Source organism: Anomaloglossus baeobatrachus, chromosome 6 (genome assembly GCF_048569485.1).
Source record: "Anomaloglossus baeobatrachus isolate aAnoBae1 chromosome 6, aAnoBae1.hap1, whole genome shotgun sequence".
NCBI classification, from domain to species: domain Eukaryota; kingdom Metazoa; phylum Chordata; class Amphibia; order Anura; family Aromobatidae; genus Anomaloglossus; species Anomaloglossus baeobatrachus.
This window is the reverse complement of record NC_134358.1, coordinates 556,917,380-556,929,879: the sequence shown is the minus strand read 5'-3', so window position 1 is coordinate 556,929,879 and position 12,500 is coordinate 556,917,380. Positions and strand designations below refer to the sequence as shown.

General features: G+C 48.7%; 1 protein-coding gene across 1 annotated transcript in view; it reads left to right on the top strand.

Moving 5' to 3' along the window:
• The window catches only part of THSD7A (thrombospondin type 1 domain containing 7A), a 701,817-nt gene that overhangs the window by 569,056 nt on the left and 120,261 nt on the right, over window positions 1–12,500 (top strand). Inside the window, exons 11-13 of the mRNA XM_075315710.1 lie at window positions 3,084–3,315; window positions 6,433–6,548; window positions 11,402–11,534. Coding sequence (XP_075171825.1) covers window positions 3,084–3,315; window positions 6,433–6,548; window positions 11,402–11,534 — 481 coding nt within the window. The remainder of the gene's footprint in view (window positions 1–3,083; window positions 3,316–6,432; window positions 6,549–11,401; window positions 11,535–12,500) is intronic.

The window sequence follows — 12,500 nt, the reverse complement described above, 5'->3', positions numbered from 1 at the left end:
GGTTGCTCTGCCATTCTTCAGCAGATTCCTCTGTGGGTTGCTCTGCCGTTCCTCAGCAGATTCCTCTGTGGGTTACTCTGCCATTCCTCAGCAGATTCCTCTGCGGGTTGCTCTGCCGTTCCTCAGCAGATTCCTCTGTGGGTTACTCTGCTGTTCCTCAGCAGATTCCTCTGCGGGTTACTCTGCCGTTCCTCAGCAGATTCCTCTGCGGGTTGCTCTGCCGTTCCTCAGCAGATTCCTCTGCAGGTTGCTCTGCCGTTCCTCAGCAGATTCCTCTGCGGGTTGCTCTGCCGTTCCTCAGCAGATTCCTCTGTGGGTTGCTCTGCCATTCCTGAGCAGATTCCTCTGCGGGTTGCTCTGCCGTTCCTCAGCAGATTCCTCTGCGGGTTACTCTGCCGTTCCTCAGCAGATTCCTCTGTGGGTTGCTCTGCCGTTCCTCAGCAGATTCCTCTGTGGGTTGCTCTGCCGTTCCTTAGCAGATTCCTCTGCGGGTTGCTCTGCCGTTCCTCAGCAGATTCCTCTGCGGTTGCTCTGCCATTCCTCAGCAGATTCCTCTGCAGGTTGTTTTGCCATTCCTCAGCAGATTCCTCTGTAGGTTGCTCTACCCTTCCTCAGCGGATTCCTCTGCGGGTTGCTCTGCCGTTCCTCAGCAGATTCCTCTGCAGGTTGCTCTGCCGTTCCTCAGCAAATTCCTCTGCAGGTTGCTCTGCCGTTCCTCAGCAGATTCCTCTGTGGGTTACTCTGCCATTCCTCAGCAGATTCCTCTGCGGGTTGCTCTGCCGTTCTTCAGCAGATTCCTCTGTGGGTTGCTCTGCCGTTCCTCAGCAGATTCCTCTGTGGGTTACTCTGCCATTCCTCAGCAGATTCCTCTGCGGGTTGCTCTGCCGTTCCTCAGCAGATTCCTCTGCAGGTTGCTCTGCCGTTCCTCAGCAAATTCCTCTGTGGGTTGCTCTGCCGTTCCTCAGCAGATTCCTCTGTGGGTTACTCTGCCATTCCTCAGCAGATTCCTCTGCGGGTTGCTCTGCCATTCTTCAGCAGATTCCTCTGTGGGTTGCTCTGCCGTTCCTCAGCAGATTCCTCTGTGGGTTACTCTGCCATTCCTCAGCAGATTCCTCTGCGGGTTGCTCTGCCGTTCCTCAGCAGATTCCTCTGTGGGTTACTCTGCTGTTCCTCAGCAGATTCCTCTGCGGGTTACTCTGCCGTTCCTCAGCAGATTCCTCTGCGGGTTGCTCTGCCGTTCCTCAGCAGATTCCTCTGCAGGTTGCTCTGCCGTTCCTCAGCAGATTCCTCTGCGGGTTGCTCTGCCGTTCCTCAGCAGATTCCTCTGTGGGTTGCTCTGCCATTCCTGAGCAGATTCCTCTGCGGGTTGCTCTGCCGTTCCTCAGCAGATTCCTCTGCGGGTTACTCTGCCGTTCCTCAGCAGATTCCTCTGTGGGTTGCTCTGCCGTTCCTCAGCAGATTCCTCTGTGGGTTGCTCTGCCGTTCCTTAGCAGATTCCTCTGCGGGTTGCTCTGCCGTTCCTCAGCAGATTCCTCTGCGGTTGCTCTGCCATTCCTCAGCAGATTCCTCTGCAGGTTGTTTTGCCATTCCTCAGCAGATTCCTCTGTAGGTTGCTCTACCCTTCCTCAGCGGATTCCTCTGTGGGTTGCTCTGCCGTTCCTCAGCAGATTCCTTTGTGGGTTGCTCTGCCGTTCCTCAGCAGATTCCTCTGCGGGTTGCTCTGCCATTCCTCAGCAGATTCCTCTGCGGGTTGCTCTGCCGTTCCTCAGCAGATTCCTCTGTGGGTTGCTCTGCCGTTCCTCAGCAGATTCCTCTGTGGGTTGCTCTGCTGTTCCTCAGCAGATTCCTCTGCGGGTTGCTCTGCCGTTCCTCAGCAGATTCCTCTGCGGTTGCTCTGCCATTCCTCAGCAGATTCCTCTGCGGGTTGCTCTGCCGTTCCTCAGCAGATTCCTCTGCAGGTTGCTCTGCCGTTCCTCAGCAGATTCCTCTGCAGGTTGCTCTGCCGTTCCTCAGCAGAATCCTCTGCAGGTTGCTCTGCCGTTCCTCAGCAGATTCCTCTGTGGGTTGCTCTGCCGTTCCTCAGCAGATTCCTCTGCCGGTTGCTCTGCCGTTCCTCAGCAGAATCCTCTGTGGGTTGCTCTGCCGTTCCTCAGTAGATTCCTTTGCAGGTTTTTCTGCCGTTCCTCAGCAGAATCCTCTGCGGGTTGCTCTGCCTTTCCTCAGTAGATTCCTCTGCAGGTTTTTCTGCCATTCCTCAGCAGAATCCTCTGCGGGTTGCTCTGCCGTTCCTCAGCAGAATCCTCTGTGGGTTGCTCTGCCGTTCCTCAGCAGATTCCTCTGCGAGTTGCTCTGCCGTTCCTCAGCAGAATCCTCTGCGGGTTGCTCTGCCATTCCTCAGCAGATTCCTCTGCAGGTTTTTCTGCCGTTCCTCAGCAGATTCCTCTGCGGGTTGCTCTGCCGTTCCTCAGTAGATTCCTTTGCAGGTTTCTCTGCCATTCCTCAGCAGAATCCTCTGTGGGTTGCTCTGCCGTTCCTCAGTAGATTCCTTTGCAGGTTTTTCTGCCGTTCCTCAGCAGATTCCTCTGTGGGTTGCTCTGCCGTTCCTCAGTAGATTCCTCTGCAGGTTTCTCTGCTGTTCCTCAGCAGAATCCTCTGTGGGTTGCTCTGCCGTTCCTCAGTAGATTCCTTTGCAGGTTTTTCTGCCGTTCCTCAGCAGATTCCTCTGTGGGTTGCTCTGCCGTTCCTCAGTAGATTCCTCTGCAGGTTTCTCTGCCGTTCCTCAGCAGAATCCTCTGTAACCTTGTCTTGTTTTGCATTTTGTCCAGTTCGGCCCCACAACACATCCAGGAAGAGATTGATGATTGTAATAATGGCAGCTGATGGCTGCTGAGCGAATCGCCAGAGACAACAGACATTTTCTATCAATAATCTCATTATCTCGCGGATACCAGAATACTAAAAAATGTCCTTTAAGTTGTTTTTGAGCTTTTCTTTGCAGTCACACAACACGCAGCGCAGTTTGCAGCCGGTTATCTGTAATCTTCTGAAGTCTTTGATTTGTCATTCCTCCTCTTTTGTTGCAGGAGGCGTTCAGTGCCCGGAAAGTAACGCTCTGCAGGAGATCCGCAGCTGCAACGAGCATCCTTGTACCGTCTATCACTGGCACACCGGTCCTTGGGGTCAGTGCACAGAAGACGTTTCTGTTTCCGTCTTTAACTCTTCAAATTGGAACGGCGAGGCCGCGTGTGCAGTCGGGATGCAAACAAGAAAAGTCATCTGTGTGAGGGTCAATGTCGGACAAGTTGGACCTAAAAAGTAAGTATCCATTTCTAGGGTTGGGGGAATGGATACTCTTATTTGTTGGTTGACAAACTTTGTGCCACTTGCAATGATGACTATTAGTGATGAGCGGGCACTACCATGCTCGGGTGCTCGGTACTCGTAACTAGTGATGAGCGGGCACTACCATGCTCAGGTGCTCAGTACTGGTAACTAGTGATGAGCGGGCATTACCATGCTCGGGTGCTCAGTACTCGTAACTAGTGATGAGCGGGCACTACCATGCTCAGGTGCTCAGTACTCGTAACTAGTGATGAGCAGACACTACCATGCTCAGGTGCTTAGTACTCGTAACTAGTGATGAGCGGGCACTACCATGCTCAGGTGCTTAGTACTCGTAACTAGTGATGAGTGAGCACTACCATGCTCGGGTGCTCAGTACTGGTAACTAGTGATGAGCAGGCACTATCATGCTCTGGTGCTCTGTACTCGTAACTAGTGATGAGCGGGCACTACCATGCTCAGGTGCTCAGTACTCGTAACTAGTGATGAGCGGGCACTACCATGCTCGGTGCTCAGTACTGGTAACTAGTGATGAGCGGGCACTACCATGCTCAGGTGCTCAGTACTCGTAACTAGTGATGAGCGGGCTCTACCATGCTCAGGTGCTCAGTACTCGTAACTAGTGATGAGTGGGCACTATCATGCTCAGGTGCTTGGTATTGGTAACTAGTGATAAGTGGGCACTACCATGCTCGGATTCTTGGTATTGGTAACTAGTGATAAGTGGGCACTACCATGCTCGGATGCTTGGTATTGGTAACTAGTGATGAGCGGGCACTACCATGCTCTGGTGCTCAGTACTCGTAACTAGTGATGAGTGGGCACTACCATGCTCAGGTGCTTGGTATTGGTAACTAGTGATAAGTGGGCACTACCATGCTCGGATGCTTGGTATTGGTAACTAGTGATGAGTGGGCACTACCATGCTCGGATGCTTGGTATTGGTAACTAGTGATGAGTGGGCACTACCATGCTCTGGTGCTCAGTACTCGTAACTAGTGATGAGTGGGCACTACCATGCTCAGGTGCTTGGTATTGGTAACTAGTGATAAGTGGGCACTACCATGCTCGGATGCTTGGTATTGGTAACTACTGATAAGTGGGCACTACCATGCTCGGATGCTTGGTATTGGTAACTAGTGATGAGCGGGCACTACCATGCTCTGGTGCTCAGTACTCGTAACTAGTGATGAGTGGGCACTACCATGCTCGGATGCTTGGTATTGGTAACTAGTGATGAGTGGGCACTACCATGCTCGGGTGCTTGGTATTGGTAACTAGTGATGACCGGGCACTACCATGCTCTGGTGCTCAGTACTCGTAACTAGTGATGAGTGGGCACTACCATGCTCAGGTGCTTGGTATTGGTAACTAGTGATAAGTGGGCACTACCATGCTCGGATGCTTGGTATTGGTAACTAGTGATAAGTGGGCACTACCATGCTCGGATGCTTGGTATTGGTAACTAGTGATGAGTGGGCACTACCATGCTCTGGTGCTCAGTACTCGTAACTAGTGATAAGTGGGCACTACCATGCTCAGGTGCTTGGTATTGGTAACTAGTGATAAGTGGGCACTACCATGCTCGGATGCTTGGTATTGGTAACTAGTGATAAGTGGGCACTACCATGCTCGGATGCTTGGTATTGGTAACTAGTGATAAGTGGGCACTACCATGCTCGGATGCTTGGTATTGGTAACTAGTGATGAGTGGGCACTACCATGCTCTGGTGCTCAGTACTCGTAACTAGTGATAAGTGGGCACTACCATGCTCAGGTGCTTGGTCTTGGTAACTAGTGATGAGCGGGCACTACCATGCTCGGGTGCTTGGTATTGGTAACTAGTGATGAGCGGGCACTACCATGCTCTGGTGCTCAGTACTCGTAACTAGTGATGAGTGGGCACTACCATGCTCAGGTGCTTGGTATTGGTAACTAGTGATAAGTGGGCACTACCATGCTCGGATGCTTGGTATTGGTAACTAGTGATAAGTGGGCACTACCATGCTCGGATGCTTGGTATTGGTAACTAGTGATGAGTGGGCACTACCATGCTCTGGTGCTCAGTACTCGTAACTAGTGATAAGTGGGCACTACCATGCTCAGGTGCTTGGTATTGGTAACTAGTGATAAGTGGGCACTACCATGCTCGGATGCTTGGTATTGGTAACTAGTGATAAGTGGGCACTACCATGCTCGGATGCTTGGTATTGGTAACTAGTGATGAGTGGGCACTACCATGCTCTGGTGCTCAGTACTCGTAACTAGTGATAAGTGGGCACTACCATGCTCAGGTGCTTGGTCTTGGTAACTAGTGATGAGCGGGCACTACCATGCTCGGGTGCTTGGTATTGGTAACTAGTGATGAGCGGGCACTACCATGCTCGGGTGCTTGGTATTGGTAACTAGTGATGAGCGGGCACTACCATGCTCTGGTGCTCTGTACTCGTAACTAGTGATGAGCGGGCACTACCATGCTCGGGTACTCAGTACTGGTAACTAGTGATAAGTGGGCACTACCATGCTCAGGTGCTTGGTCTTGGTAACTAGTGATGAGCGGGCACTACCATGCTCGGGTGCTTGGTATTGGTAACTAGTGATGAGCGGGCACTACCATGCTCTGGTGCTCTGTACTCGGAATGAGCAGTTGTATATGTGGACGGGCTCAACTCATGAACACAGCTAATACCGCTGCTACCAGCAATCATAGTATGCCAGGTCACAGCTTACCCCGTTCCCCTATTCTTCATAATTTATTTTGCACACGCTCATTAGATGCTTCAATCCAAACCACAGGGTACAAAACAAGAAAAGTTCATTATCTAGCGGGGACAAGGGTGATACATTTGGCTTCTTTTTTCTACAAATTTATTGGCTATTTAGCCTTTGTGGAACCTTGTTTCTTGCCCCCTCCCCCTCTCCTTGCTGCACATGGGTTACAACCTTGGAGGGGTGCAAGAAGGTGGGTGGACTGGTTACCATAATTTTCGGCAGTTGGTTAGGGTGAGAGTTTTGGCTGCAGTGCTACCCATCCTATAGAATCCTGTGCACTTACAGACCATTGTTTTTCTTCATTTCGTCTTTTTTTAGATGCCCTGAAAGTCTTCGACCAGAGACGATGAGGCCATGTCTGTTACCCTGCCGGAAAGACTGTATTGTCACCCCGTATAGCGACTGGACTCAGTGTCCCAGCACCTGTCAAGAAGGTAAGATAGAGAAGATAGAAACTTTTATTATATCTATCTACAGTGCAGGAAATAAGTATTGGATCCCTTGCTGATTTTCTAAGTTTGCCCACTGCCAAGACATGAGCAGTCTATGATCTTAAGGGTAGGTGCATTTTAACAGTGAGAGATAGAACATCCAAAATAAAATCCAGAAAGTCACATTGTATAAATGATATAAATTTCTTTGAATTTTGCAACGAGAAATAAGTATTTGATCCCCTACCAACCATTGAGAGTAATGGCTCCTACAGACGCTCCAAATCCCCTCATTACCTGCATTACAGGCAGCCGTTTTACATTGTCCCCTGTATAAAGCCTCCTGTCCACAGACTCCATTAATCAGTGAGACTCTAACCTCCACAACATGGGCATCCAGAGAGCTTTCTAAGGATGTCAGGGGCAAGACCGTAGACCCGCGCAAGGGTGGAATGGGCTACAGAACCATAAGCAAGACGCTGGGTGAGAAGGAGAAACTGTTGGTGCAATAGTAAGAAAATTGAAGAAATACAAAATGACTATCAATCGACATCGATCTGGGGTCCGTGCAAACTCTCACCTCGTGGGGTCTCCAGGATCATGAGGAAGGTGAGAGATCAGCCTAAAACTACACGGGAGCAATTTGTTAATGATCTAAAGGCAGCAGGGACCACTGTCACCAAGAAAACCATTGGTAACACATTACACCATAATGGCATAAAATCCTGCAGTGTCAACAAAGTCCCACTGCTCAAAAAGGCCCATGTGCAGCCGGCCCATCTGAAGAAGGCCCATGTGCAGCCGGCCCATCTGAAGAAGGCCCATGTGCAGCTGGCCCGTCTGAAGAAGGCCCATGTGCAGCCGGCCCATCTGAAGAAGGCCCATGTGCAGCTGGCCCGTCTGAAGAAGGCCCATGTGCAGCCGGCCCATCTGAAGAAGGCCCATGTGCAGCTGGCCTGTCTGAAGAAGGCCCATGTGCAGCCGGCCCATCTGAAGAAGGCCCATGGGCATCTGGCCCGTCTGAAGAAGGCCCATGTGCAGCTGGCCCATCTGAAGAAGGCCCATGTGCAGCTGGCCCATCTGAAGAAGGCCCATGTGCAGCTGGCCCATCTGAAGAAGGCCCATGTGCAGCTGGCCCGTCTGAAGAAGGCCCATGTGCAGCTGGCCCGTCTGAAGAAGGCCCATGTGCAGCTGGCCCGTCTGAAGAAGGCCCATGTGCAGCCGATCCATCTGAAGAAGGCCCATGTGCAGCCGGCCCGTCTGAAGAAGGTCCATGTGCAGCCGATCCATCTGAAGAAGGCTCATGTGCAGCCGGCCCATCTGAAGAAGGCCCATGGGCATCTGGCCCGTCTGAAGAAGGCCCATATGCAGCCGGCCCATCTGAAGAAGGCCCATGGGCATCTGGCCCGTCTGAAGAAGGCCCATGTGCAGCCAGCCCGTCTGAAGAAGGCCCATGTGCAGCCAGCCCTTCTGAAGAAGGCCTATGTGCAGCCGGCCCGTCTGAATAAGGTCCATGTGCAGCTAGCCCGTGTGAAGAAGGCCCATGTGTAGCCAGCCCATCTGAAGAGGGCACATGTGCAGCCGGCCCATCTGAAGAGGGCACATGTGTAGCCGGCTCTTCTGAAGAAGGCCCATGTGCACCTAGCCCGTGTGAAGAAGGCCCATGTGCAGCCGGCCCATCTGAAGAGGGCACATGTGCAGCCGGCCCATCTGAAGAGGGCACATGTGCAGCCGGCTCGTCTGAAGAAGGCCCATGTGCAGCAGGCCCGTCTGTGGTCAGATGAGTTGAAAATTGAGCTCTTTGTTCTTAACTCAACTCACCATTTTTGGAGGAAGAGAAATGATGCCCCAGAGAACACCTTCCCCACTGTCAAGCATGGAAGTAGTAACATTATGCTTTGGGGGTGTTTCTGCTAAGGGCACAGGACTACTTAACCACATAAGTTGGACAATTGATGGAGCCATGTACCGTAAAATCCTGAGCAATAACCTCCTTCCCATCACCAGGACATTAAAAATGGGACACAGTGATAACGTGAAAGAAGGTGCTCTGGTCAGATTAGATCAAAGTATGATTGTTTGGGGCTAAATGCAAAACGCTACGTGTGGTGGAAAACTAACACTGCACATCACTCTGAACACACCATCCCCACAGTCACACATGGTGGAGGCAGCATCTTGCAGGGGGAGATTTTTCTTCAGCAGGGGCAGGGAAACTGGTCAGAGTAGATGGGAAGATGATGGAGCTAAATACAGGGCAATCCTGGATGCAAACCTTTTAGAGGCTGGACAAGACTTGGGACTGGGGCGTCGGATCACAGACGTCTCCATCCAATTCACTGAGCGAGAGCGAGTGTGCAAAGAAGAGGAAAATGTCACTTCTAGATGAACAAAGCTGGCGAGGCATCCCCCAAAAGACTGCAACAGTAATTACAGCAAAAGGTTGTCCAACAAAGTATTTACCCAGGGGGCTGAATACAAACGCACGTCACAATTTTCAGAATTATATTTTTAAAATGTGTAGAAGATCATGTATCATTTTCCTTTGCACTTCACAAATGCTTGATACTTAGTGTTGGTATATTACATAAAATACATTTAAAGGTAGGAAGGTTTGTGGGGAATGAATACTTTTAAATGGTACTATATCTATATATATATATGTATCACAGAGGTGGTTAATCTCTGTGATGTAAGCCTGGAAGCTAGCTCAAGTACGTATAGTACTGAGGGGGCTGATAAAGGACAAGTTTACGAGCAGACAGACATGGGTGGGACTGGCTGCTTACATGTACCCACCCCGGGGCATAATATGGTGGACATAAGAAAGTCAAGGTGAACTCATTAGCTGTTTGTGTGTGGAGGTAGGAAGTCCTCCTGTTTGAAGTCTCCATGTTTAGACTTGAATGCATAGGCCCGGGAAACTGCATTACAATATGGTTGCACTGTCAAGGGTCCACTGTGTGATGGCTGGAGGTGCCAGGCTCCCAGGGTAAGATGGCTACCAGACACGTTATGGACGGGAGATATGTATCACAGAGGTGGTTATCCTCTGTGATATAAACCCGTAAGCTAGCTCCAGTATGTATAGTTAATAGGGCACTGCAGGGTTGGGTTTATCAGCAGTCATAGAGATGGGTGGGACTGACTGCTTACATATATCCACCTCGGTGGGTGGTATGGTGGAGATAAGAAAGTCCAGGTGAATTCATTAGATGTCTGTATGTGGAGGTAGGAAGCCCTCCTGTGTGAAGTCTCCATGTTTAGGCCTTGGAAACTACATGGCAATGCGGTTGCACTATCACCACTGTTTGATGGTGGAAGGTGCCAAGCCCCCTGGCTTTGGGCAGAGAAGGGAATATGTAAGCTGGCCACCGGATACATCATGCATGGGAGATATGTATCACAGAGGTGATTATCCTCTGTGATGTAAACCTGGAAGCTAGCTCCAGTATGTATAGTACTGAGCGCGTTAATAGGGCGCAGCAGAGTTGGGTTTACGAGCAGTCAGAAAGATGGGTGGGACTGGCTGCTTACATATCCCCACCATGGGGCATGGTATGGTGGACATAAGAAAATCCATGTAAATTCATTAGCTGTCTGTGTGTGGAGGTAGGAAGTCCTCCTGTGTGAAGTCTCTATGTTTGGACTTCTTTGCATAGGTCCTGGAAACTACATGGCAATGCGGTTGCGCTGACACCACTGTTTGATGGTGGAAGGTGCCAAGACCCCTGGCTTTGGGCAGAGAAGGGAATATGTAAGATGGCCACCGGATACATCATTGAGGGGAGATATGTATTACAGAGGTGGTTATCCTCTCTGATGTAAACCTGGAAGCTAGCTCCAGTATGTAATGTACTCAGAGTGTTAATAGGGCACTGCAGGGTCAGGTTTACGAGCAGTCAGAGAGATGGGTGGGACTGGCTGCTTACATATCCCCACCGTGGGGTGTGGTATGGTGGACATAAGAAAATCCAGGTAAATTCATTAGCTGTTTATATGTGGAGGTAGGAAGTCCTCCTGTTTGAAGTCTCCATGTTTAGACTTGTATGTATAGGCTCGGGAAATTGCATGGCAATGCGGATGCGCTGTCAAGGGTCCACTGTTTGGTGGTGGAAGGTGCCAGGCTCCGTGGGTTTGGGCTTTTAAAGGGATATGTAACATGGCTACCAGACACATCATGGAAGGGAGATATGTATCATTAGCTGTCTGTGTGTGGAGGTAGGACGTCCTCCTGTGTGAAGTTTCCAAGTTTGGCCTTCTTTGCATAGGTCCTGGAAACTACATGGCAATGCGGTTGCGCTGGCACTACTGTTTGATGGTGGAAGGTGCCAAGCCCCCTGGCTTTGGGCAGAGAAGGGAATATGTAAGCTGGCCACCGGATACATCATGGAGGGGAGATATGTATCACAGAGGTGATTATCCTCTGTGATGTAAACCTGAAAGCTAGCTCCAGCATGTATAGTACTGAGCGCGTTAATAGGGCGCAGCAGAGTTGGGTTTACGAGCAGTCAGAGAGATGGGTCAGACTGACTTCTCACATATACCCACCCTGGGGCATGGTATGGTGGGCATAAGAAAATCCAGGTAAATTCATTAGCTGTCTGTGTGTGGAGGTAGGAGGTCCTCCTGTGTCTTAGTTACAGTTATTAATATGTCGCTCATCCATTATGTACAGACTATATACACTGTACACTGCAGCACCGGAATCCTCTATAGGACGGGATCATATTTGGGAGAGTTTCTTCTTCTCTATATGGTAAATGTGTATAAATTAAGTTTATGCTGTATTTGTTGTATTTTGTGTGTTTTTTATGTTCCCTTCCCATAGTGATTGTGGTGTTTTTTATGCTTAGGTGCCATCACGGTGAAGAAGCAGAGCCGCCACCGTGTCATTATTCAGTACCCGTCCTACGGGGGCCGTGACTGTCCTGACACGTTACATGAGGAGAGCGAATGTGAGCCGCCCGCTGCCTGTCACACGTACAGGTGAGATCAGCCCGCGCTGTCGGAGCCCGGCCGCCGCTCTCTCCACTCATTAAATCGGATTTTGTCACCTTGGGAAGATGAATTTTCAGGTTGTCCGTCTCTAAATTGTCAGGTCCTGTCATCGCTGCGCGGCATCTTCACGGGACGAGAATCATTGATTACGACTTTATTACATTTCTGTCCCAGGAATCTGCTGAGTAAATATTTGATTTTCTTTATTTAATATATTGATTTTTCCTCTCCGCTGAGCGCCCTGGGGTTTCGCGTTTTGCAGTTTTTAGATGATTCCTTTATAGTAGAGTTTTTGTCTTATATTATAAATTATATTTATATTTATAAATAAATAAATAATATACAAAAATAGGATGTTTCCTATTTAAAATAATAATAATAATAATAATAATAATAATAATAATAATAATAATAATAATTATTATTATTATTATTATTATTATTATTATTATTATTATTATTATTATTATTATTTGATTTAAAGTCCTGGCAGAAAATTTAAACTTTTAGTTACTTTGTGTTCTGATATCTATAAGTTTTTTGCCTTATATATTTTTTTATTATATTTATAAATTATATTTATATTTATAAATAAATAATATAAAAAATAGGATGTTTCCTATTTAAAATAATAATAATAATAATTATTATTATTATTATTATTATTATTATTATTATATTTAAAGTCCTGGTAGAAAATTGAAACTTTTAGCTACTTTGTATTCTGATATCTATAAGTTTTTTGCCTTAATTAGAATTATTTATTCTTTTGTGAAGCCTAGAAATGTTTCCATAAACACGTGCCAACTCTATATCATCCTTTACACTAATGTCAGTCCTAATTTTGCCGATATAATAGTGCCGTACATATGTGCCAGCTGTATATCAGTGCCCATGCAGCAGTACCAGTTCTATTTGTACCCATAAAAATGTGTCAGATAAGTATCAATGCCT